The sequence below is a fragment of the Macaca thibetana genome, chromosome 10, assembly GCF_024542745.1.
Source record: "Macaca thibetana thibetana isolate TM-01 chromosome 10, ASM2454274v1, whole genome shotgun sequence".
NCBI lineage: Eukaryota > Metazoa > Chordata > Mammalia > Primates > Cercopithecidae > Macaca > Macaca thibetana.
In genome coordinates this window covers 30,767,962-30,790,167 of record NC_065587.1, presented here as the reverse complement: position 1 = coordinate 30,790,167, position 22,206 = coordinate 30,767,962, and the positions used below count along the sequence as shown (strand labels likewise).

Sequence of the window (22,206 nt, the reverse complement as noted above, 5' to 3'; positions counted from 1 at the left end):
GGAGGATCGCTTGAGCCCGGCAGTTCAAGATCAGCTGGAGCAACATAGCAAGACCTCATCTCTATTTTAAAAAAGAAAGCCAGAAGAAGAAGGAACAAAGGGGGAAAAAGTTTTTATCTCAGATAAAAATAAGGTTAAAGAAGAAAACAAAAACTAACTTGAAGAAATAAACATATTCAGGAAAATGCATCTGAGGCCCAATAGAGTGGCAGAGTAAAGACATTCATGTTTTATCCCGGTATTCAGAAGTTACATTTGGAAACTTCTTATACCCTGTTCCCACATTGTCTGATGAAAAGCCAAAAATAGTTTTCATCATTCCCTTACCAGAGGAAGGAGAAAATATATCCGATATCTTTTATGGATTGAAATTAAAGATCTGAAGGTAAATATTCCTATTGTTTTGCTGTTTCGTATAACAAACATTGTAGAAGACATTTAAAAACTCACTAGGTTGTGATTAAATCCAGATTACTATTTGAAGAGAAACTATATATTTTAAAGATAAATTATTCAAAAGTTTGTTTTTCTTTTTTTTTTTTTTTTTCCTGGGAGCTTCATATTGTACTTTCTTGCTAATTGCCAGAGCTGGGTTGGCCTTTTCAGTCACGCATCAGAGCGTAACACTCGATAAACCATCGTCCCTCCTGGCGTATGGTCTCCAGGCCCAACAGAGCAGGCAGAATGGGAGAGAAGTAACTGCCTAAAGTTTGGAAAACTTTTTGTTTTGAAATAACTTCAAACTTTCAAAAAAGTTGAAAGAATAGTGTAGTAGAACAACTCCTGTATACCCTTACCCAGATTTACCAGGTTTAAAATTTTGGAACTTTTGCCCTGTCATTGTGTGTGTGTGTGTGTGCGCGTGTGTGTGTACATGTGTGTACTCACATGCATGAACGTATGCATTTTTTCTTCTAGACCATTTGAGAGTAGGTCTCCTATATCTTGTTCCTCTAACCTTTTTTTTTTTTTTTTTGATGGCGTCTCACTCTGTCGTCCAGGCTGGAGTGCAGTGGCACGATCTCTGCTCACTGCAACCTCTGCCTCCTGGGTTCAAGCGATTCTCCTGCCTCAGCCTCCTGAGTAGCTGGGATTACAGGCACGCGCCACCACGCCCAGCTAATTTTTGTATTTTTAGTAGAGACTTGGCTTCACCAGGTTGGTCAGGCTGGTCTTGAACTCCTGACCTTGTGATCTGCCTGCCTCTGCCTCCCAAAGTGCTGGGATTATAGGTGTGAGCCACTGCTCCCGGTCCCTCTAACCTTTAATACTAATACTTCAGGGAAAATACCTAAAAGCAAGGATATTCTCATACATAATCACAGGACAGTTACCCAATTTGATTAATAAAAGTACAATACTTTCATCTATTCCACAGTTCCTATTCTAATTTTGTCAACTCTCCCAACAATGCAACTGACACAATTTTATAACAGGCAGATTGAAAAATGAAACCATTTCCCACTTCTAAAACGTGTAGAAAGCTTCTGAATTCTTAGTTTGCTAGAAAAATGAACCAGTTGCCTATCTTTGAATACCATAAATAATTTATGATCAGCAGAAATATTAGAAACCCAACTTACCTCTGTGCTTCTGAGAAGTGGCGCTTCAGAGATGAAAGCAGCCAAGGTCATCAGTGGGGTTTCGATGTGAACTTTGGTGCTGAGCTGTTGCTGCGTATTTTCCAAAGTAAATATGTCCCAATCCAAACACCAGGCAACTAGCTTGGTCAGCACAAACCCCCTCAGCTGTGCCTTTGATAACTGCAGAGTGGCTTGCAGCTCCTCATCTCCAGTTCTTAGAGCTGAGATTTTGAGTATATGACGGTTACTGTGTTAGCATGCACTCAAAGCCTTGGTGCAGGAGCAGCCCTTCCTGAGGTCACCACATAAACAAGGGGCTCTTCTGGCCTTTGAGGACCAGGCTGCATTGAGGGTAGCTGAAAGTAGAGACCGTGCGTCTGCCTCCAACTGTGTCTTCTCTTCTGGGATGATCACAGCATCTGCCCTCCACCTGCTCTCCAGGGTTGATGTGGCTGGCTCAGCTACTAGGCAGGTATCTCCATCCTTCCAAGAGCTTGTTCCTCAGTGAAAAGTGGAGGACAGAGGACAAAATTAGTGGCTTACGGAATAAGGAGATCGTGGCATGGACCTTTCTCCAGTCAAGGGTTGCTGTGTTTGTTGCCAGTAGGTGCAGCCCAGTTCTCCTGTCTGTTGTGGGACAGATAGGACTATTACTGAGTAGTGCTTCCCAAACTCAGGGCCACTTAGGCATTCGTGGGGATCTCTGAGGCTGTGATACATTTTGTGATTCTGTTTTTGGGTTTTTTTTTATTTTTTGAGACAGTTTTGCGCTGCTGCCCACGCCGGAGTACAGTGGTGCGATCTCAGCTCACTGCAACCTCTGTCTCCCAAGTTCAAACGATTCTCCTGCCTCAGCCTCCCAAGTAGCTGAGATTACAGGCATGCACCACCACAACCAACTAATTTTTTGTATTTGTAGTAAAGACGGGGTTTCACCATGTTGGCCAGGCTGGTCTTGAACTTCTGGACTGAAGTGATCTGCCCGCCTCAGCCTCCCAAAGTGCTGGGATTACAGGCGTGAGCCACCACACCTGGCCCTATGTGTTTTTTGAGACAGGGTCTCACTCTGTCACCCAGGCCGGATTATAGTGGCATGATCTTAGCTCACTGCAGCCTCAACCTCTGAGCTCAAGCAATCCTCCTCACCTCAGCCCCGCAAGTAGCTGGGAATACAGGTGCATACCACCATGTGTGACTAACTTTTTGACTTTTTTGTAGAGGCAGGGTCTCACTATGTTGCCCGGGCTAGTCTTGAACTCATGGGCTCAAGTGATCCTCCCGCCTCGGCCTTGCAAAGTGCTGGGATTACAGGCATGAGCCACTGTGCCCAGCCTTATGATAATTTGTTTTTTAATTTGTGTTTTAAATTTTATGATCTAAAAAGTTTTAAGAATATTCTGGATTGTCTGGAAGATCACAGAGACTGCTCCTCGAGAGCATGTTTGGGAGTGTCGGCACCCAGAGTCTATCTGAAGGGAGAATGTGACTCCTAGGAGAATCTGCGGGTGTGCAAGGGGCCCATGGGGGTGTCTATGCATTGCTCCGTTTGAGAAATTCCAGAGTGTAAAGGTCCATTGTGTTTAGGACACAGACCAGTGGTTGTGTTTGAGTCTGGTTTTGCATTCTAGCTTTGGTCAGAGCTGTCTTTTCAGAGCCTTCATCTGTCACACACAATACTGAGTCTTCAGCGTGGCACCATAGGCAGAGACTGCTGCCTGAGCCCACATGCCTCCTGGGGCCACCTCCCTCATTCTCTATCTTGTTCTCACACATGCCAAGCCTGGCTCCAGCACAGCCCTGGCACTTGCTATTCTTTCTGCCAAGGGCACCTTCCCTGCAGACCAGCAGGTGTCCGCTGCTGTCACTGTTCGCTCTTGGTTTCACTGAGGCATCACCAGCCACCCTGGCTGAAATTGCCCCTTGGCCTCCAGCTCTCAGTGTTCTGCTCTCTGAAATGAGGGTGACAGTTACACCTACTGCACGAGGTTGTTGTGAAGATTGAATGAGATAGTGAATGTGTGGAAAGCACGTAGAGTGGTGTCTGGCATTCAGGAAATGTTAGTCGTCATCGTTTCGTGGTGTTACATATTTATTCACAGAAATGGTCTGGGAAGGGACACAGCATTCGTTTTCATGCTATGTACTTCTTTGACCTTTTTCTATGTGTATGTGTTACTTTTGTTATTTTTAAAACCAGTACCGGCCAGGTGTGGCTCACACCTGTAATCCCAGCACTTTGAGAGGCTAAGGTGGGTGGATCACTTGAGGTAGGAGTTTAAGACCGGCGTGACCAACATGGTGAAACGCCGTCCCTACTAAAAATACAAAAATTAGCCGGATGTGGTGGCACACGCCTGTAGTCCCAGCTACTCAGGAGGCTGAGGCAGGAGAATCGCTTGAACCTGAGAGGCGAAGGTTACAGTGAGCCAAGTTCGTGCCACTGCACTCCAGCCTGGGTGACAGAGTGAGACTCTATCTAAATAAATAAATAAAGCCAGTATGTTTCCTGCCTATCTAGATTTCTGATTATGTAACCCACTATTGAAAAAATTTGATTTCAATCCCTCTTGACATTGACATTTTTCAGTCATTTTCCCATTTAGTGGTAACAGCTTGTGTATGGCTTTAGCCCCCACTGTAGAGTAGTACCTCGTGTCACACATACTCCATTGTTGTTTTGCAGTTTCAAGGCTTGTCTCATGGCTATTTTTTTCAACTTGAAAAAATTTTTTTTAGTTAGAAAAAAGTGGGGTCTCACTATGTTGGCCAAGTTGGTCTTGAACACCTGGCCTCAAGCAGTCTTCCCACCTCGGCCTCCCAAACAGCTGGGAAGACAGGTGTGAACCACCTCATCCAGCCTTGTCCATCTTTTAACATGAAATTTTAAAAATATACAGAGGGGCCAGGCACAGTGGCTCATGCCTGTCATCCCAGCACTTTGGCAGGCTGAGGCAGGAGGATCACTAAAGTTTGGAAAACTTTTTATTTTGAAATAACTTCAAACTTTCAAAAAAGTTGAAAAAAGAGTGTAGTAGAACAACTCCTATATACCCTTACCCAGATTTACCAGGTTTAAAATTTTAGAACCTTTGCCCTGTCGTGTGTGTGTGTGTGTGTGTGTGTGTGTGTGTGTGTGTGTGTGCGCGCGCGCGCGCGCGTGTGTTTGTACACGTGACCAGCTTGGGCAATATAGCAAAACCCATCTCTCTCTCTTTTTTTTTTTGAGACAGAGTTTTTGCTCTGTTGCCCAGGCTGGAGTGCAGTGGCTCAATCTCAGCTTGCTGCAACCTCTGCCTCCTGGGTTCAAGTGATTCTCCTGCCTCAGCCTCCCAAGTAGCTGGGATTACGGGCGCCTGCCACCATGCCTGGCTAATTTTTGTATTTTTAGTAGAGACAGGGTTTTACCATGTTGCCCAGGCTGGTCTTGAACTCCTGGCCTCAGATGATCTGCCTGCCTTGGCCTCCCAAAGTGCTAGGATTATAGGCATGAGCCACTGCGCCCAGCTAGCAAAACCCATCTCAAAAAAAAACGAACAAACAAACAAAAAAAACATTAACTGGGCTATGATGCTACACACCTGTAGTCCCAACTGCTCAGGAGTCTGAGGCAGAAGGATCACTTGAGCATGTACAGTGAGCTATGATTGTACCCCTGTACTCCAGCCTGGTCAACAGAGTGAGACCCTGTCTCTAAAAAAATACATATACGTACACAGAGAAATCGGAATAATTGAATACTAAATATCCATACACCCACAACCTAGGTAGAATAGTTAATATTTTGCCATGTCCACTTAATTCTATGTGTTGGGGGCTATTTTCCTGGAGTGTTTGTCCTTCCTTCCTTCCTTCCTTCCTTCCTTCCTTCCTTCCTTCCTTCCTTCCTTCCTTCCTTCCCTCCCTCCCTCCCTCCCTCCCTCCCTCCCTCCTTCCCTCCTTCCCTCCTTCCCTCCTTCCCTCCTTCCTTCCTTCCTTCCTTCCTTCCTTCCTTCCTTCCGTCCTTCCGTCCTTCCTTCCTTCCTTCCTTCCGTCCTTCTTTCGTCTTACAAAGTCTCACTCTGTCACCCAGACTGCAGTGCAGTGGCGCTGTCTTGGCTCACTGCAACCTCAGCCTCCTGGTTTCAAGCTGTTCTCCTGCTTCAGCCTCCCGAGTACCTGGGACCACAGGCGCGTGCCACCACACCCGGCTAAATTTTTCTATTTTTAGTAGAGATGGATTTTACCATGTTAGCCAGGCTGATCTCAATCTCCTGACCTCGTGATCTGCCTGTCTCAGCTTCCCAAAGTGCTGGGATTACAGGTGTGAGCCACCACGCCTGGCCTGACCTTGATACTCTTTAGGAGCGAGCAGGTCTCCTTTCTGGAGACTAGAGCAGTCTCAGCCAAGACAGTGGCCAGCAGGCCCGGAGAAGTCAGAGAGCAGGGAGAACCTACAGGGCCATTTTCTTTTTCTTTTTTTTTTTTTTTTTTTTTGAGACAGAGTCTCGCTCTGTCGCCCAGGCTGGAGTGCAGTGGCGCAATCTCGGCTCACTGCAAGCTCCGCCTCCCGGGTTCACGCCATTCTCCTGCCTCAGCCTCCTGAGTAGCTGGGACTACAGGCGCCTGCCACCGCGCCCGGCTAATTTTTTGTATTTTTAGTAGAAACGGGGTTTCACCGTGGTCTCGATCTCCTGACCTTGTGATCCGCCCGCCTCGGCCTCCCAAAGTGCTGGGATTACAGGCGTGAGCCACCGCGCCCGGCCGTACAGGGCCATTTTCAGGCCGGAGTCCTCAGGAGGGAGCCAAGAAGTTCACAGGGTCAGGAGTAGGATCCCAAATCAAAGATAGAGTCCACTTTCTCTTTTCTGTATCAAAACCACTTTGAGCTTCCCAGCCACGTGGAGCTGCTGTTCTCATTGAGAGGGAAGCATTCTAGAAGCTTGACCCTTTCCATAACCACCAAAGTCTAGTTCTCTTTAGAAGGTACCAGAACCTCTTAGCCACATAGGCCTTGAATTCTGCAGCCTGGAAACCCCTTCATATCTCCACCATCGCTTATCCAGGGAGGCTGATCACTTCAGAGCCAGTGAGTCCCACAGTTGCGTATTCTTACTCTCACTGTCCTTGGCCGCTAGCTGAACTGGAAGCCCTTTGTCAACTGTCCTTTTGTGGCCACATCGTGTGCGGCTCTAGATTTCCTGCCCTCTGTCGCGTCCGTCTACTGCTACCCTCCGCACAGCCGTGGAGGAGCTGAGCTCCCCACCTCCTCAGCACCTATCCAGAGCCCACCCTGCACCCCCAGGTCTTGGCCCACTCTTCCCAAGGACACAGTGCCCTGGTGACTCTCAAGCAGAGGTGTGGAACCTTCTTCCATACAGGTTGCCAAGCCCTTGACCAGCACCTGCACCCTCCCTTTGATTGTAAAAGGAACAAGTTCATGAAAGAGCTCCAGGAAATAACAGACATTAAAGAAGAAGAGTGAAATCCCTAGCAACCCAGAAATAATCTTAATATGTGGCCACTTTTTCCCATCTTTGTTCTATGCATATATGTTTAGATTTTTTTTAATCTATATCATATTATTTATACATTTTGCTTTTTTTTCACTTGACATATTGTGATTTCTACATGTGTCACCAAATAGTCTTCGAAAATATGATTCTTGGCTGAGCACAGTGGCTCCTGCCTGTAATCCCAATGCTTGGGGAGCCCAATGCGGGAGGATCTCTTGAACCTAGGAGTTTAATATCAGCCTGGGCAACGTAGTGAGAGCCTTTCTCTACAAAAAAATGTAAAAAATCAGTAAAGTGTCTGTTTGCATGAAAAAAGAAATAATAATAATTAAGCCGGGCATTGGCCGCTACCCCATCTGGGAATTGAGTAAGTAGCACCTCTACCTGGCCGCTGCACTGTCTGGGAAGTGAGGAGCACCTTTGCCCAGCTGCTGTGCAACCCTCCAAGTGTGAATTGGCAGCCTTGTGTGTGATCTTTCTCCCCTCCCCAAGTTTGCATTTTCAACATTAAAGTTTACTTTTACATTAAAAGTTTAGAATTGGAAAAATAATAATAATAATAATAATTAGGCCGGGCGCGGTGGCTCACACCTGTAATCCCAGGACTTCAGGAGGTCGAGGTGGGCAGATCACTTGAGGTCAGGAGTTTGAGACCAGCCTGGCCAACATGGTGAAACCCTGTCTCTACTAAAAATACAAAAATTAGCTGAGCATAGTGGTGCACACCCATAGTCCCAGCTACTCGGGAGGCTGAGGCAGGAGAATTGCTTTAACCTGGGAGGCAAAGGTTGCAGTGAGCCAAGATTGTGCCTCAGCACTGCAGCCTGGGTGACAGAGCAAGACTCCATCTCAAAAAGTATAAATAAAATAATAATTAGCTGGACATGGTGGAGCACACCTGTCCTCCCTGCTACTGGGAAGGCTGAGGTGGGAGGATCACTTGAGCCTGGGAGATCGAGGTCAATGCTGCAGTGATTGTGATTGTGCCACTGCACTCCAGCCTGGGTAACAGAGTGAGACCCTGTCTCAAAAATAATTAATTATACTTTTTTTTTCCTGAGATGGAGTCTCGCTCTGTCGCCCAGGCTGGAGTGCAGTGGCGCCATCTTGGCTCACTGCAAACTCCACCTCCCGGGTTCACGCCATTCTCCTGCCTCAGCCTCTGGGTAGCTGGGACTATAGGCACCCGCCACCACGCCTGGCTAATTTTTTTGTATTTTTGTAGTAGAGACGAGGTTTCACCATGTTAGCCAGGATGGTCTCAATCTCCTGACTTCGTGATCCGCCCACTTCAGCCTCCCAAAGTGCTGGGATTACAGGCATGAGCCACCGCGCCTGGCCAATTTATTATACTGTTAATATACTGTTACTTATTTAAATGCCCCTTTCAGGTGGACATTTAGTGTGTTTCTATGTATTTTGCTGTTACAACATTTTTGTTCCTAAATCAGCTTTTTAAAATTTTTTGGATAGATTTCTCAGGGATGGGATGTTGGGTGAAATATGTGTGGCGATATTGAGAATTTCTGATGCATATTACCGAATTGTTTTCAAAGCAGTGTTGTCACAGTTTACAGTCCTGCCTGCTGTGTGTGATGTGTCACAGCCCATCCCATTGTGCCCTCCTTGCCTCAAGAGATGATGTCTTCATCTCCCCCACCTCTCCGTCCCTGGCCCAGTGCCTGACCCATACTGGGTGCTTATAAGTGTTTGGGGGTAGCAAAGCCCCCGCTTACCACAGACTCAACATCACTGATGGGAGCTCAACGTCCACTGAGGGGTCTATAAGGATCAGCCCGTCCAGCTGGGCATCATGCACAAGTTAAACTTTTTGGTGTTTTTGAGACGGAGTTTCGCCCTTGTTGCCCAGGCTAGAGTGCAATGGCACAATCTCGGCTCACTGCAACCTCTGCCTCCTGGGTTCAAGCAATTCTCCTGCCTCAGCCTCCCGAGTAGCTGGGATTACAGGTGCCTGCCACCACGCCTAGCTAATTTTTTGTATTTTTAGTAGAGATGGGGTTTCACCATGTTGGCCAGGCTGGTCTTGAACTCCTGACCTCAGGTGATCTGCCCACCTCAGCCTCCCAAAGTGCTGGGATTACAGGCGTGAGCCACCACGCCTGGCCAAGTTTAACCATTTATACTACTGATGAGTCTCTCCCTGCTTCCCACCAGCATCTGGAGCAGAAACAGGGACAACAGCCCCTCACCTGCACCTGAGCAACTCTGCTTTACCTGTTACACACATGGGGATTCTGCCAGAGATTACTGTTTGGAAAATTTGTGCTGCCTGGCCCATGAGAGTTCTTGTGCTCTCCTCCCTGCCTCCCCAGCAGCATCCCTTCCTCCCAGCTCTGGCTCGCATCCCGTTGTTTGCCTTTCCTATGCATTTGTTGCCCTCCACAGTGCCAGGCTTAGGACCTAATGCTCCTGTGGCTGAACAGGCTGCCTTCTCTTCTCTCCTGGCTAAGCTTTCTTCGAATGTTAGCTGTGAGACCCATGACACCTTCTCTAGGAACTGCGCCCCACTGTAACTGTTGCTCACCTGCCTCCAAACTAGACAGGAAGTCCTTCAAGTGCAGGAACAGGGCTTTTTCCTCTCTGGCACAGCACCTGGTGCACACTAGGGACTCAGTACCTGAATGGATGGACAATGCTTATTGGCAAAATTATCACTGCTCAGTGTGCCTTTTCCTACCCAGTCTGAGTCTCTGAGAATGCTCTTGGAGAATGAATCTGTGGTTACTTTTACACCTACAGGGCTTAGGGTTTCCTGAGCAAATAACCTCCTTTCTCCCTCTCTTCTTGGCACATCAGCTCACCCGACGACTGCCGCCCATCAAAGAAGCTAAGCCTCGGTTACAGAAGCTCTTCCGGGACTTCTGGCTATATTCCGTTCTGATGGGATTCGCTGTGGAGGGCTCAGGTAGGGGGATAATCTCTCTCCCGGGGAAGATGGAGTGCAGAATGAAGATAAAGGTGAGGTCAGAGCCCATGTAATTATGAATATGAGCATGTTTAAATGAGTCCACATGCAGCTGCTTCTTCCTGCAAGTATTAGCAAGTGTTACTGTCCCTAGATGTAGTTTAGGGTGCTGAGAATGCCGCACACCTTAGGAAAAGTCTGTCCAAGTTAGGTAATAGACTCATTTGTGTGCCTAGTTTTTGGGATAATTGTCTCAAAGGACCCATGACTATAGAAATGGTCAGTCGACCTCACTGCTGTGCTTTCTGACCAAGGTGATTTCCTCATTTGTGTTCACTTTATTGCAGGACTCTGGCCGGAAGAGTGGTACGAAGGGGTCTGTGAAATAGCCACCAAGTCCCCCCTGCTCACCTTTCCCAGCAAGGAGCCACTGCGGTCCGTCCTCCAGTATAACTCAGCCATGAAGAACGACACGGTCACCCCTGTAAGGATTCACATCTCATTTTTACCATGCTCTCTGGGCCAATTAGGGCAGATCCTTTCATTGCCATTATTAACACATGTTGCCAGCCACTGGGACCTGTTTGTCCTGGGAGGTGCCCCCTGAGCCCTTGGATGTTTCTCTCCCTCCAGGCTGAGCTGAGTGAGCTCCGCAGCACCATCATCAACCTGCTGGACCCCCCTCCCGAAGTGTCCGCACTCATCAACAAGCTGGACTTCGCCATGTCCACCTACCTCCTCTCTGTGTACAGGCTGGAGTACATGAGGTACACGTGCCTTCACCACCATGCACATCCACATTTGAGCAGGGTTTTCATTTTTGTGCCCTCGTAAGCGTGAGACTTTTTTCAACTCCTCCCAAGACATGCAAACTTTCTGAAAAACCAAGCAAAAACACCTTCTACTTTTCTCTTATGCCCCTCATTCATGACCACCAAGTACCACATCTGGTAACACCTCCCAGTATCTAAGCTCCGCCTTATCCCCTCTCTAATAGGAAACAGGCTTCTGGGCAGTCGCAGTCAGTGTTGTGAACTCAGCCCACGGGCTGAGCGAGGCCCTTCTGAGGATCCAGCCTCACTGAGTGCGTGTCTAGGGCACTCACTGAGCTGCCCAGGACCACGGTTGAGTACAAACAGCAAATGCAACATGAGGTGGGGCCGGCTCCAAAACAATCCTGCATGTGGCCCGACGCTCAGGACACACCTGTGGCCACAGCAGTCCTTACAGCAGTAGTAACTCTTTGGAGCTACAGCTGTTATCATGTTGACCTCAGAAGTAAACGTGAATTGAGTGCCTGTGCTGTACCAGGTACTGTGCTGCATTACCCACGTTTACCACTCCCGACGTGCCTGTGAGGTAGGCGGTGTTATACAGACCCACTGTGCTTAGGCCTCAGGCACCCTGGGATAGCAACTGAGTACATTGTCTACAAAATGATGATTCCTGTCATCAAGAAAAGGTCAAATTACACTCAGCTTAAGTCATGGGAGAGTGCAGATAAGTCGTAGAATAATTCCTTTCACAAATGATTTGAAAAAGAAAGTGTCCTAAAAGAAAGGCTATTTGGAAAACACTGTTTTAGCCTTTCTTTGTTGCCACCAACCCTCTGGTAAAATAGTCCTTGAAAGCTCAATACATAAAAGGAAGGCAGAGTGCTTTGGTTGCATCAGAATGCACCCCCACCCTCCTGCTCAGTCTCCTCCGCCCTGCCCTCAGCAGCCCAGGGCTCCACACAGAGCCAAATATGGAAACCCATTCTCCCCAAGTCCCACAGAGCCAAGGGAGTTTTGACTTTGGTCTTTTTTTTTTTTTTTTTTTTTTTTTTCCTTTTTTTTTTGAGACGGAGTCTCGCTGTGTCGCCCAGGCTGGAGTGCAGTGGCCTGATCTCAGCTCACTGCAAGCTCCGCCTCCCGGGTTCCCGCCATTCTCCTGCCTCAGCCTCCCGAGTAGCTGGGACCACAGGCGCCACCACCTCGCCCGGCTAATTTTTTGTGTTTTTAGTAGAGACGGGGTTTCGCCGTGTTAGCCAGGATGGTCTCGATCTCCTGACCTTGTGATCCGCCCGTCTCGGCCTCCCAAAGTGCTGGGATTACAGGCTTGAGCCACCGCGCCCGGCCGACTTTGGTCTTTTTTCATTATAAGTGTCTTTTATTTTGGCCGGACATGGTGGCTCACACCTGTAACCCCAGCACTTTGTGGAGGCCAAGGCGAGTGGATCACCTGAGGTCAGTTTCAAGATCAGCCTGGCCAACATGGTAAAACCCCGTCTCTACTAAAGATACAAAAATTAGCCAGACGTGGTGGCGGACGCCTGTAATCCCAGCCACTCACTTGCCTCAAGTGAGGCAAGAGAATCACTTGAACCCGGGAGGCAGAGGTTGCAGTGAGCCAGGATCATGCCACTGCGCTCAAGCCTGGGCAACAGAGCGAAACTCCATCTCAAAAGAAAAAAGTGTCCTTTATTTTCAGTTATAAAAGTAATATAAGAACATTGCACATGCAGCCAGGCGCGGTGGCTCACGCCTGTAATCCCAGCACTTTGGGAGGCGGAGGCGGGTGGATCACAAGGTCAGGAGATCAAGACCATCCTGGCTAACACGGTGAAACCCCGTCTCTACTAAAAATACAAAAAATTAGCCAGACGTGGTGGCAGGTGCCTGTAATCCCAGCTACTCGGGAGGCTGAGGCACGAGAATGGCATGAACCCGGGAGGTGACGTAGAGCTTACAGTGAGCCAAGATCGCACCACAGCCCTCCAGCCTGGGCAGCAGACCGAGACTCCATCTCAAAAATAAAGAACATTACACAAAAATGGCTAAGTGCGGCCGGTCGCAGTGACTCACACCTGTAATCTCAGCACTTTGGGAGGCCGAGGCAGGCAGATCATGAGGTCAGGAGTTCGAGACCGGTCTGACCAACATGGTGAAACCCCGTCTCTACTAAAAATATAAAAATTAGCTGGGCGTGGTGGCACATGCCTGTAATCTCAGCTACTCAGGAGGCTGAAGCAGGAGAATTGCTTAACCCAGGAGGCAGAGGTTGCAGTGAGCTGAGATGGCGCCACTGCACTGCAACCTGGGCGACAGAGTGAGACTCTATCTCAAAAAAACAAATGGCTAGGCAGTGGCTCATGCCTATAATCCCAGCACTTTGGGAGGTGGGAGGATCACTTGAGCCTGGAAGTTTTGAACTTGTGCAACAGAGCAAGAACTTGTCTCTACCCGCCCCCCCAAAAAAAAAAAAAAAAAAAAAAAAAAAAAAACCTAGCCAGTTGTGGTGGAACATGCCTGTAGTCCCAGCTACTTAGGAGGCTGAGGCAAGAGGGTTGCTTAAGCCTAGGATGTTGAGGCTGCAGTGAGCTATGATCAAACCACTGCACTCCAGCCTAGGCAAAAGACACTGTCTCAGAAAAACAGAACATTTATGCAAAATCTTGCAAAATAAGTAGAGAGAGAAAAAAACCACTGACCTCACCATCATCCCCTATAGTCTGTTAGTATAGCTGCTTGTAGTCTTTTTTCTGAACAATATATTTTCAAAGAAAAAACAGCCAAAACAAAACAAGCCAGACCCAAACAGAGCAAAAACATGGCTTTCATCCCAGCATGCATGGCTAGAAGAGGTATCTCCAGACCCTCTCAACCTCATGTGGTTTGAAGGCAAAGCTACCTCTGCCTTTCCCACAAGTATGCCCCTGAGTAATTTTCTCAGGTTCTCAGGACAGGCTCTTAACTGGCAGAGGAAGACTCTAAGAGGCAGCCCATAGCAGCTCCTGTGAGCCCACCTTCCACCTCGGGCTGCCTACCAGGCCCTTGAGGGCACTCTATTAGCATAGAGAGGCAACCTCAAAGCCTTTATTCAGGAACTTGGCCCAGGTTCCCAGCCACTGGGTATTGAGAGAACTTTAAAACCTCGAAGTGGAGAATTTGGGAAATCAAGTTAAAGGTGTGTGCACGTGCACACTTGAATGCGTGTGCTGAAAGCCACCTGGCCTGCCCTCCTGAGGCTTAACTCTTGACAGGCTGGCGCAGAGGCCAAGCCGCTGCTGCCTTAGTGGAGCCCCTGGAACTCTGAACAGCCCTTTACAGCACCCATGGGACAAGTGTATGCGCTTTTTCCTTTTTCTCCTTTTCCCCCTGAGGTTAAAGATATTTTTTACCATAAAAGAAAAATGTACAGGGTGCGTAAAACAAAAAAGAAAAGAGGAAACACTGGAATAGTACAGAAGATGCTAAAGATGAAAAAAGACAGGTGTCACCTTAGTAGATGTGAATACCTCGTTTCTACTATCCTACTGTTAATGGCCTCTTAATTTCCCCCTAGAAATTTTCTGTGCATAGGCAAGCATGCGTAGCCTACACATACACATGCACAGACAGGCCTTTAGGAAACCTGTCAGTGGGATCATGCTGGACATGTGTTCCCTGCAGCTTGCTTTTTTCTGTTAATATATGTCTCGGACATTTTTTTGTAACAGCACATGTAGAGAGCTGCCTCTCGTGTGGTGGCTGCATGATGTGTCATCGAATGGGTGTACTTTGGCTTATCTGCCCAGTCTTCTGTTGATGGACATTCAGAGTCTTTCCATTTTGGGTAATGCCATCAGTGCTATTAGGAGAATCCTTATGCATGTAACCCTTAAGATATATCCTAATGGTGGGGCTGCTGGAGTGAAAAATATGGGAATGTGTAATAGATGGTGCACGTCACCCTCCAGAAAGTCCACGTCAGTGTACGCCCTTATGAATGGCAGAAGGCAAATGTTCTTCACAGCCTTACCACTTATGGGCGGTGTCAAATCTGTGATAGGGAGGGCCTGGATTTTTCAAAATTTATCTAAAGCTGTTTTCTTCTTAGGGTACTGCGTTCAACAGATCCTGATCGCTTCCAGGTAATGTTCTGCTACTTTGAGGATAAAGCTATTCAGAAAGACAAATCTGGTAAGCTCATTATTGTGGTGCTTTCATGATGAATTGAGCTTTAATAGGATAAAAAGCAGTACTACTTCCTCTTTTCTGTCTACATGTAGAAAATGTTTTATGAAGTTACATACTACATTAGAAAGATCAGTATAAAACATATAACCTTCAAATGTACACCTTAATGGTTCTGCCACTGGTGCAAGGGCCCCAAAAAGAAGGATGGTCATTCTAGCCCACTGTCTATGCTCAGGTGTGCTCCAGCACTCATCTAGAGGGACCAGGGCTTCTCGGATGGTCACTGATGGACCTGCAGCATCTTGCTGTTGCCAGAGAGCAGTCATGGTTTTTTAACGTCAGGAGCAGGGAACACAGTAGCTCGTGCCTGTAGTCCCAAGTTACTCGGGAGGCTGAGTGGGAGGATCGCTTGAGCCCAGGAGTTCAAGGTTAGAGTGAGCTATGATCATGCCACTGCATTCCAGATGCAACTTGTCGTCAGACCCTGAGTGCACAGAGGGCCTCAGCTGTTAACAGCCCTAGCCCAGAAAAGACAGAGAAATGGTGGAAACTGTAGGAAGGCATAAAAATGTTACAATTACCAAAACCCCATGAAGACAAAGCTAAGATAAGAATAAAAAGGAGAGATGGAAACTGGGAAGAGTACAAGGAGACTCTAGATTGTTTGGGTAGTGGTCGCATGAGTGTATACAGTTGTTAAGTCATGGAATTGAACACATAAGAGCTGTGGATTTTATTATATGCAAATTATACCTCAAATTTTTAAAATTACCAAAGGCTAATATTAAGTAGTTTTATAAAAATGTATTTAGACAATAAAAAGATATTAAAATAGAGACAACAAAGGAAAAAGTTAAATACTGCATAGAAGCACTTTTTGGCCAGTTTTAGTGTAAGGGCACTAAGAAGTCTGATTTATAAGGTGTTTAAAATCAAAAATTTAAAAGATGCTGAAATATTAGACCTGAGTTTTAATTAAATGCTTAGAATAATTTGATTATTTTTGTAATTATGGTGAAATCATGTTTAAGTGTGCAAGAGAATTGGGGAGAATCCACAAATTTTGATTAACTGTATGAATAAATTCTTTGAGGCATGCTTATTGATAAATTCTTGAGATTGACAAATTTAATATTAATGAAAGTGCAACTAGCAGTGTGTAGTCCTTTCCGCACCGGAAGCCGTTGATAGGTTGGTGAATCTATCAACTTGTTCTTGCCTATGGAGAAATTATTTCTGATAACTACTTGTACCATTTTTTCTTTTGTTGACAAATCAGGCTGGGCACAGTGGCTCACGGCTGTAATCCCAGCCCTTTGGGAGGCCGAGATGGGTGGATCACCTGAGGTCAGGAGTTCGAGACCAGCCTGGCCAACATGATGAAACCCCATCTCTACTAAAAATAAAAAAATTGGCCGGGCGTGGTGGCTCACACCTGTAATCCCAGCACTTCGGGAGGCGGAGGTGGGTGGATCACAAGGTCAGGAGATCCAGACTGTCCTGGCTAACATGGTGAAACCCCCTCTCTACTAAAAATACAAAAAATTAGCCGGACCTAGTGGCGGGCACCCTGTAGTCCCAGCTACTCAGGAGGCTGAGGTAGGAGAATGGCGTGAACCTGGGAGGCAGAGCTTGCAGTGAGCCAAGAACGTACCACTGCACTCCAGCCTGGGTGACAAAGCGAGACTCTGTCTCAGAAAAAAAAAAAGAAAGCAGCCTCTCACTACCCTTGAGCATCTGTCCAGGTCACACTGACAACTTTTCAGATTGCTGAGGTCCCGCTTACCTTCATAAAAAATATCTATGAAAGGCCTCTTTATGTCTCAGGCTCCATGCTGGGCATGAGGTGCAAAGCTGATAGCACCTGCCTTGTCTCTCTGCCTGGAGGCAGAGGGCAGACCTGGCATGTAGTCATGCAAATTAAAAACACTGGATAGAGAAAACAGCATGATGGAGTGTGAATTGGCATTTTATTACAGTTCTTCATCTGCACTGTGATGATCACTGTGTTCTGTTGCTTTTTCTTTTCTTTCTTTTTTTTGAGACAGTGTCTTGCCCCGTCTCCCAGCCTAGAGTGCAGTGGCACAATCTCAGCTCACTGCAACCTCCACCTCCCAGGCTCAAGTGATTCTTGTGCCCTAGCCTCCCAAGTAGCTGGAATTACAGGTGTGCACCACCACACCCAGCTAATTTTTGTGTTTTTACTAGAGACGGGGTTTCACCATGTTGCCAGGCTGGTCTCGAACTGCTGGCCTCAAGTGATCCACCCACCTCAGCCTCCCAAAGTGCTGGGATTACAGGCGTGAGCCACTGTGCCTGGCCCATTCTGTTGCCTTTTACAGCCTACTTGGCACCCCTGTAACAGTGAGCATATCCGGTGCTCAGATCTTGGTTTCTAATTAGTATTCTCCAATAAAAGGAACCAGGGCTCCATGGAGAAATGGTTGATTCTAGGGAGCCTGTACAGGATGAGCCTGGGGCACCCTGTTGCACCAGAAAGTAAGGATACACCAATAAAGAAGAAAAGAGAAGACATGGGGCCTGTCCAAATGACACAGGAGCCAGCCTGAAAGAACTCCCAGTGGCCAAAGCTGGAATGATTTGAACAGAATAAATAGTATTGGATTATAACTCAACAAATAAAAATCCACGGTTCTGTAATGATTAGACTATCGAATAAATTAAAAATGGGGAAAAAGGCTGAACCTTCTTTACAGAATTCCAACTACTATTAATAAAAATAGAAGGGGCTGGGCACAGTGGCTCATGCCTGTAATCCTAGCATTTTGGGAAGCCAAGGCAGGAGGAGCGCTTGAGCCCAGGAGTTCAAGACCAGCCTAGGCAACAAAGTGATACCCTGTCCCTAAAAAATAAATTTTTGTTTTGTTTTGTTTTGAGATGGAGTCTCACTCTGTCACCCAGGCTAGAGTGCAGTGGCACAATCTCGGCTCACTGCAACCTCTGCCTCTCAGGGTCAGGCCCTTCTCCTGCCTCAGCCTCCCAAGTAGCTGGGATTACAGTGGTGCGCTACCATGCATGGCTAATTTTTGTATTTTTAGTAGAGACGGGGTTTCACCATGTTGACCAGGCTGGTCTCGAACTCCTGACCTCGTGATTCACCCACCTTGGCCTCTCAAAGTGCTGGGATTACGGGTGTAAGCCACCGTGCTTGGCCAACACTTTTTAAAAAGTAGAAAGAACAAGGAAAATAGAAAATTCTTGTGACAACCATAGTAACTACTGCAGGCAGAATTCATTCACGGATGCCAAAGTAAATGGGCAAAATCTTAAAGAGAAACATGATGTCTGCATAACTTCAAAGTATCTTCCCCAAAATATCAATCACTATGGTGGCTGTAATTCTCATCCACAAATTTCTTTCAGGTGGTAGCCCTTAATTCCTTGGCTCTGAGTGTGGGCTGTCCTTAGTGACTTTCTTCTAAAGAATGGAGAAAGGGGGTCCGGGCGCGGTGGCTCAAGCCTGTAATCCCAGGACTTTGGGAGGCCGAGACGGGCAGATCACGAGGTCAGGAGATCGAGACCATCCTGGCTAACACGGTGAAACCCCGTCTCTATTAAGAAATACAAAAAACTGGGCCGGGCGCGGTGGCTCAAGCCTGTAATCCCAGCACTTTGGGAGGCCGAGACGGGTGGATCACAAGGTCAGGAGATCGAGACCATCCTGGCTAACACAGTGAAACCCCGTCTCTACTAAAAAATACAAAAAACTAGCCGGGCGAGCTGGCGGGCGCCTGTGGTCCCAGCTACTCGGGAGGCTGAGGCAGGAGAATGGCGTGAACCCGGGAGGCGGAGCTTGCAGTGAGCTGAGATCAGGCCACTGCTCTCCAGCCTGGGCGACAGAGCGAGACTCCGTCTCAAAAAAAAAAAAAAAAAAGAAATACAAAAAACTAGCCGGGCGAGGTGGCGGGCGCCTGTAGTCCCAGCTACTCAGGAGGCTGAGGCCAGAGAATGGCGTAAACCCGGGAGGCGGAGCTTGCAGTGAGCTGAGATCGCGCCACTGCACTCCAGCCTGGGCGACAGAGCGAGACTCCGTCTCAAAAAAAAAAAAAAAAAAAGAATGGAGAAAGGGGACCAGACATGGTGGCTCACACCTGTAATCTTAGCACCTTGGGAGGCTGAGGCAGAAGGATTGCTTGACCCAGGAGTTCGAGACCAGCCTGGGCTACATAGTGAGACCCCCCAGTCTCTACAAAAATTTAAAAATTAGCTGGGCATGGTGTTGTAGATCTATAATCCCAGCCGCCAGGGAGGCTGAGGTGGGAGGATCCCTTGAGCCTGGGAGTTCAAGGTTGTAGCTGAGCTATGATCTCACCATTGCACTCCAGCCTGAGCAACAAAATGAGACCCTATCTCAAAAAAAATAGAAAAAGGGAAAAATGGTAACTCAAACCAAGTGGTCAAGGTTAGCTTCACCAGTAATAAGAGATACTGTTACCACATACCCCTTACGTGATGCAGAAAGAGCACATCCGGGCCAGGTGCGGTGGCTCACGCCTGTAATCCCAGCACTTTGAAAGGCCAAGGCGGGCGGATCACGAGGTCAGGAGATCGAGACCATCTTGGCCAACATGGTGAAACTCTGTCTCTACTAAAAATACAAAAAATTAGCCAGGCATGGTGACAGGCGCCTGTAGTCCCAGCTACTCGGGAGACTAAGGCAGGAGAATGGTGTGAACCCAGGAGGTGGAGCTTGCAGTGAGCCAAAATCGTGCCACCGCACTCCAGCCTGGGCAACACAGTGAGACTCAATCTCAAAACAAAAGAGCACATCCACTGTATGGAGTTCTCCCCGAAATCCTGTAACCCTGGTCTAATCGTGGGCAAGCATCAGACAAACCTAAATTAGGGAACATTCAACAAAATAACTGTTCTTCAAAAGTGTCAAAGTGACAAAAGACATTGACAGACTGAGGAGTCACCACATATTGGAGGGGAATAGGAGACACAGAGATTAAATGCGATCTGGTGTCCTGGGTTGGATGCTGAAACAGAAGAGGGGCACGTGTGGGAGGCATGGAAAATCCAGACGAAGTCTGAAGTTTAGGTAATAGGATTATATCAATATCTGACTCAGTTTTGACACATCAGCCTGGTTACTGCAGATGTTAAAATCCAGCGGAGCTGGGTGAAGGGTATATGGGAGCTCTGTGCTGTCTTGTAAGTCTGAAATCATTTCAAAAGAAAATGATTGAAAGTTGCTAGTATTCTCTCTCTGTTGCTGCACCTTATCTGTGGAAACCTTCTTGTTTCAGGGATGATGCAGTGTGTGATTGCAGTCGCAGACAAAGTATTCGATGCCTTCCTGAACATGATGGCAGATAAAGTAAGCCTCTCCTGCATGAATGCGTCTGTCTGCTGGAGGCACCTGGGGCACTGCTGTACCTGTTTCTTTTGCATCTCTAGGCCAAGACCAAGGAGAACGAGGAGGAGCTGGAGCGGCACGCTCAGTTCCTGTTGGTGAACTTTAACCACATTCACAAGAGGATAAGGAGGGTGGCAGACAAGTATCTGTCTGGTCTGGTGGATAAGTAAGCTCATTTTCCTGCTAATGTTTTGTGTGTATGTTTATATACTTCTGTGATTTCAAATGCCGGGAAATATCATCCTTGTATTATTAGCCTAGGAAAAATTGGAGTCAGAATGAAAACTCTTAAGGCGATGCAGCCTCCCTCCAATGTCAGTGAGTTTGCTGCAGTGTCTGAATTTTGGTCCAGAAACTTCTGTTCATTCTGAGCTGTTAATGTTACTTACAGCACGTTTGCTGGGTGCCACATCACTGTGTCTCTCAATCCCACCCACCCTGACTCCTCAGTCTGTCAATGTCTTTTGTGACTTTGACACTTTTGAAGAACAGTTATTTTGTTGAATGTACCCTGGCAAGACCTGGTGCACCATCTTCTAGCCCAGGGCCCAGCCTGAGGTCCCCTGGTAGAATCAGTATCTTTGGGCTTCTCAGGAACAAAAGCCCACACAGCCCCTTCTCTGCTATACACTCTTTGTGCTGGGAGCCAAAACAGACCCTCTTGGGACATGTCCCCACACTGATGAGAACTCTCAGAGGTGGGCTGGGCCAGCTTCTCCAAGGTGAGAAGGCGAGAGGCAGCAAAACACCCACACGGAGGCTGCCTACGGCTCCCCAGAGGTATCCAGCGGTTCTGGAGCCTGTTGCAGATGCTGTGTGCCTGGTCCAGGCAGCGGCACCATCAAGGGTAGTCAGGAGCCAGCCAAGGGTCATGAAAATGAGTCCAGCACACACGTGGTGTGTGTCTGAGCTGGGCCTCCTGAGCAGTGGGCCACTGGTGGGTCACAGCTGTGCAGAGACACCTCTCCTTCAGCCCTGGGGCCATCAGAGCCCATGGCCTGTCTTACCCCAGGGTGTCAGGTAGATACTGCTGTTTTCTCCATTATGTGAGAAATAATGGAGAACCCTGGTCAGAAACTAAGAGGATTGCTTTGGGAAGTAAGGGGTGTCCTGGCCAGTGCATAACCAAGGCAGTTGGTGTCAGGTTTATAGCAGGTCACTTGGGACATGTCTGGCCTTAAGAAGTGGGTCTGGCAGGGGCCTGGGGAGCCTTTCTGACCAGGCACTGCTCACCTTGCTGCAGTGAGCCTGAGGAGGCAAGGCATCCTGCTGCAAAGGCCTCCCGACCTCCCCCTTCAGCTGGCCTGCAGCAGGTATGGGCTCTGACTGGCAGCTGAGGGGGTTCCTAGAAGCAGACCTTCCTTGGAGGTTTGGCTCTTGGTCCTGAGAGCCGGCTCTTTGTGCAGGTTTCCCCACTTGCTCTGGAGCGGGACTGTGCTGAAGACCATGCTGGACATCCTGCAGACCCTGTCACTGTCCCTGAGCGCTGTGAGTGTCCCCAGGAGACCTAGGGCCCAAACACTACCAGCACTACCACCACCCCGCCAGCCCTGTCCGCCCTGTGTTGTGGCTTGCTTCTCTGACAATAAGCCTGAACCTAATTAATGCTACAGGTGTCGAGTTGGGGGTGAGGGGGCCCAAATTCACCTGGTGTTTTGCAGTAAGTTGCATCAAGTATGGAGGCCTGTCACAGACAGACAGTTGGTGGGAAGGGGTGGCCCATGTGCTTGCTAGTGGCAACTTGGGGAAGGCAGTTTGCAAGACGGAGTCTCGCTGTACTTGCAGGATATTCACAAGGACCAGCCTTACTATGACATCCCCGACGCCCCCTATCGGATCACGGTTCCTGACACATACGAAGCCCGTGAGGTAGGCCTGACAC

At 47.9% G+C, this 22,206-nt stretch overlaps 2 protein-coding genes across 2 annotated transcripts in view; one reads left to right on the top strand and one right to left on the bottom strand.

The window, feature by feature from the left end:
• Positions 1-22,206, bottom strand: part of SNAP29 (synaptosome associated protein 29) — a 212,599-nt gene that overhangs the window by 109,805 nt on the left and 80,588 nt on the right. The gene's annotated exons all lie outside the window — the stretch shown is intronic.
• PI4KA (phosphatidylinositol 4-kinase alpha) overlaps positions 1-22,206 on the top strand; it is a 145,612-nt gene that overhangs the window by 78,422 nt on the left and 44,984 nt on the right. The window contains exons 20-27 of the mRNA XM_050746023.1: positions 9,893-10,001; positions 10,349-10,485; positions 10,635-10,768; positions 14,862-14,944; positions 20,215-20,285; positions 20,366-20,490; positions 21,731-21,812; positions 22,110-22,193. Of these exons, the coding sequence (XP_050601980.1) occupies positions 9,893-10,001; positions 10,349-10,485; positions 10,635-10,768; positions 14,862-14,944; positions 20,215-20,285; positions 20,366-20,490; positions 21,731-21,812; positions 22,110-22,193 (825 nt within the window). The remainder of the gene's footprint in view (positions 1-9,892; positions 10,002-10,348; positions 10,486-10,634; positions 10,769-14,861; positions 14,945-20,214; positions 20,286-20,365; positions 20,491-21,730; positions 21,813-22,109; positions 22,194-22,206) is intronic.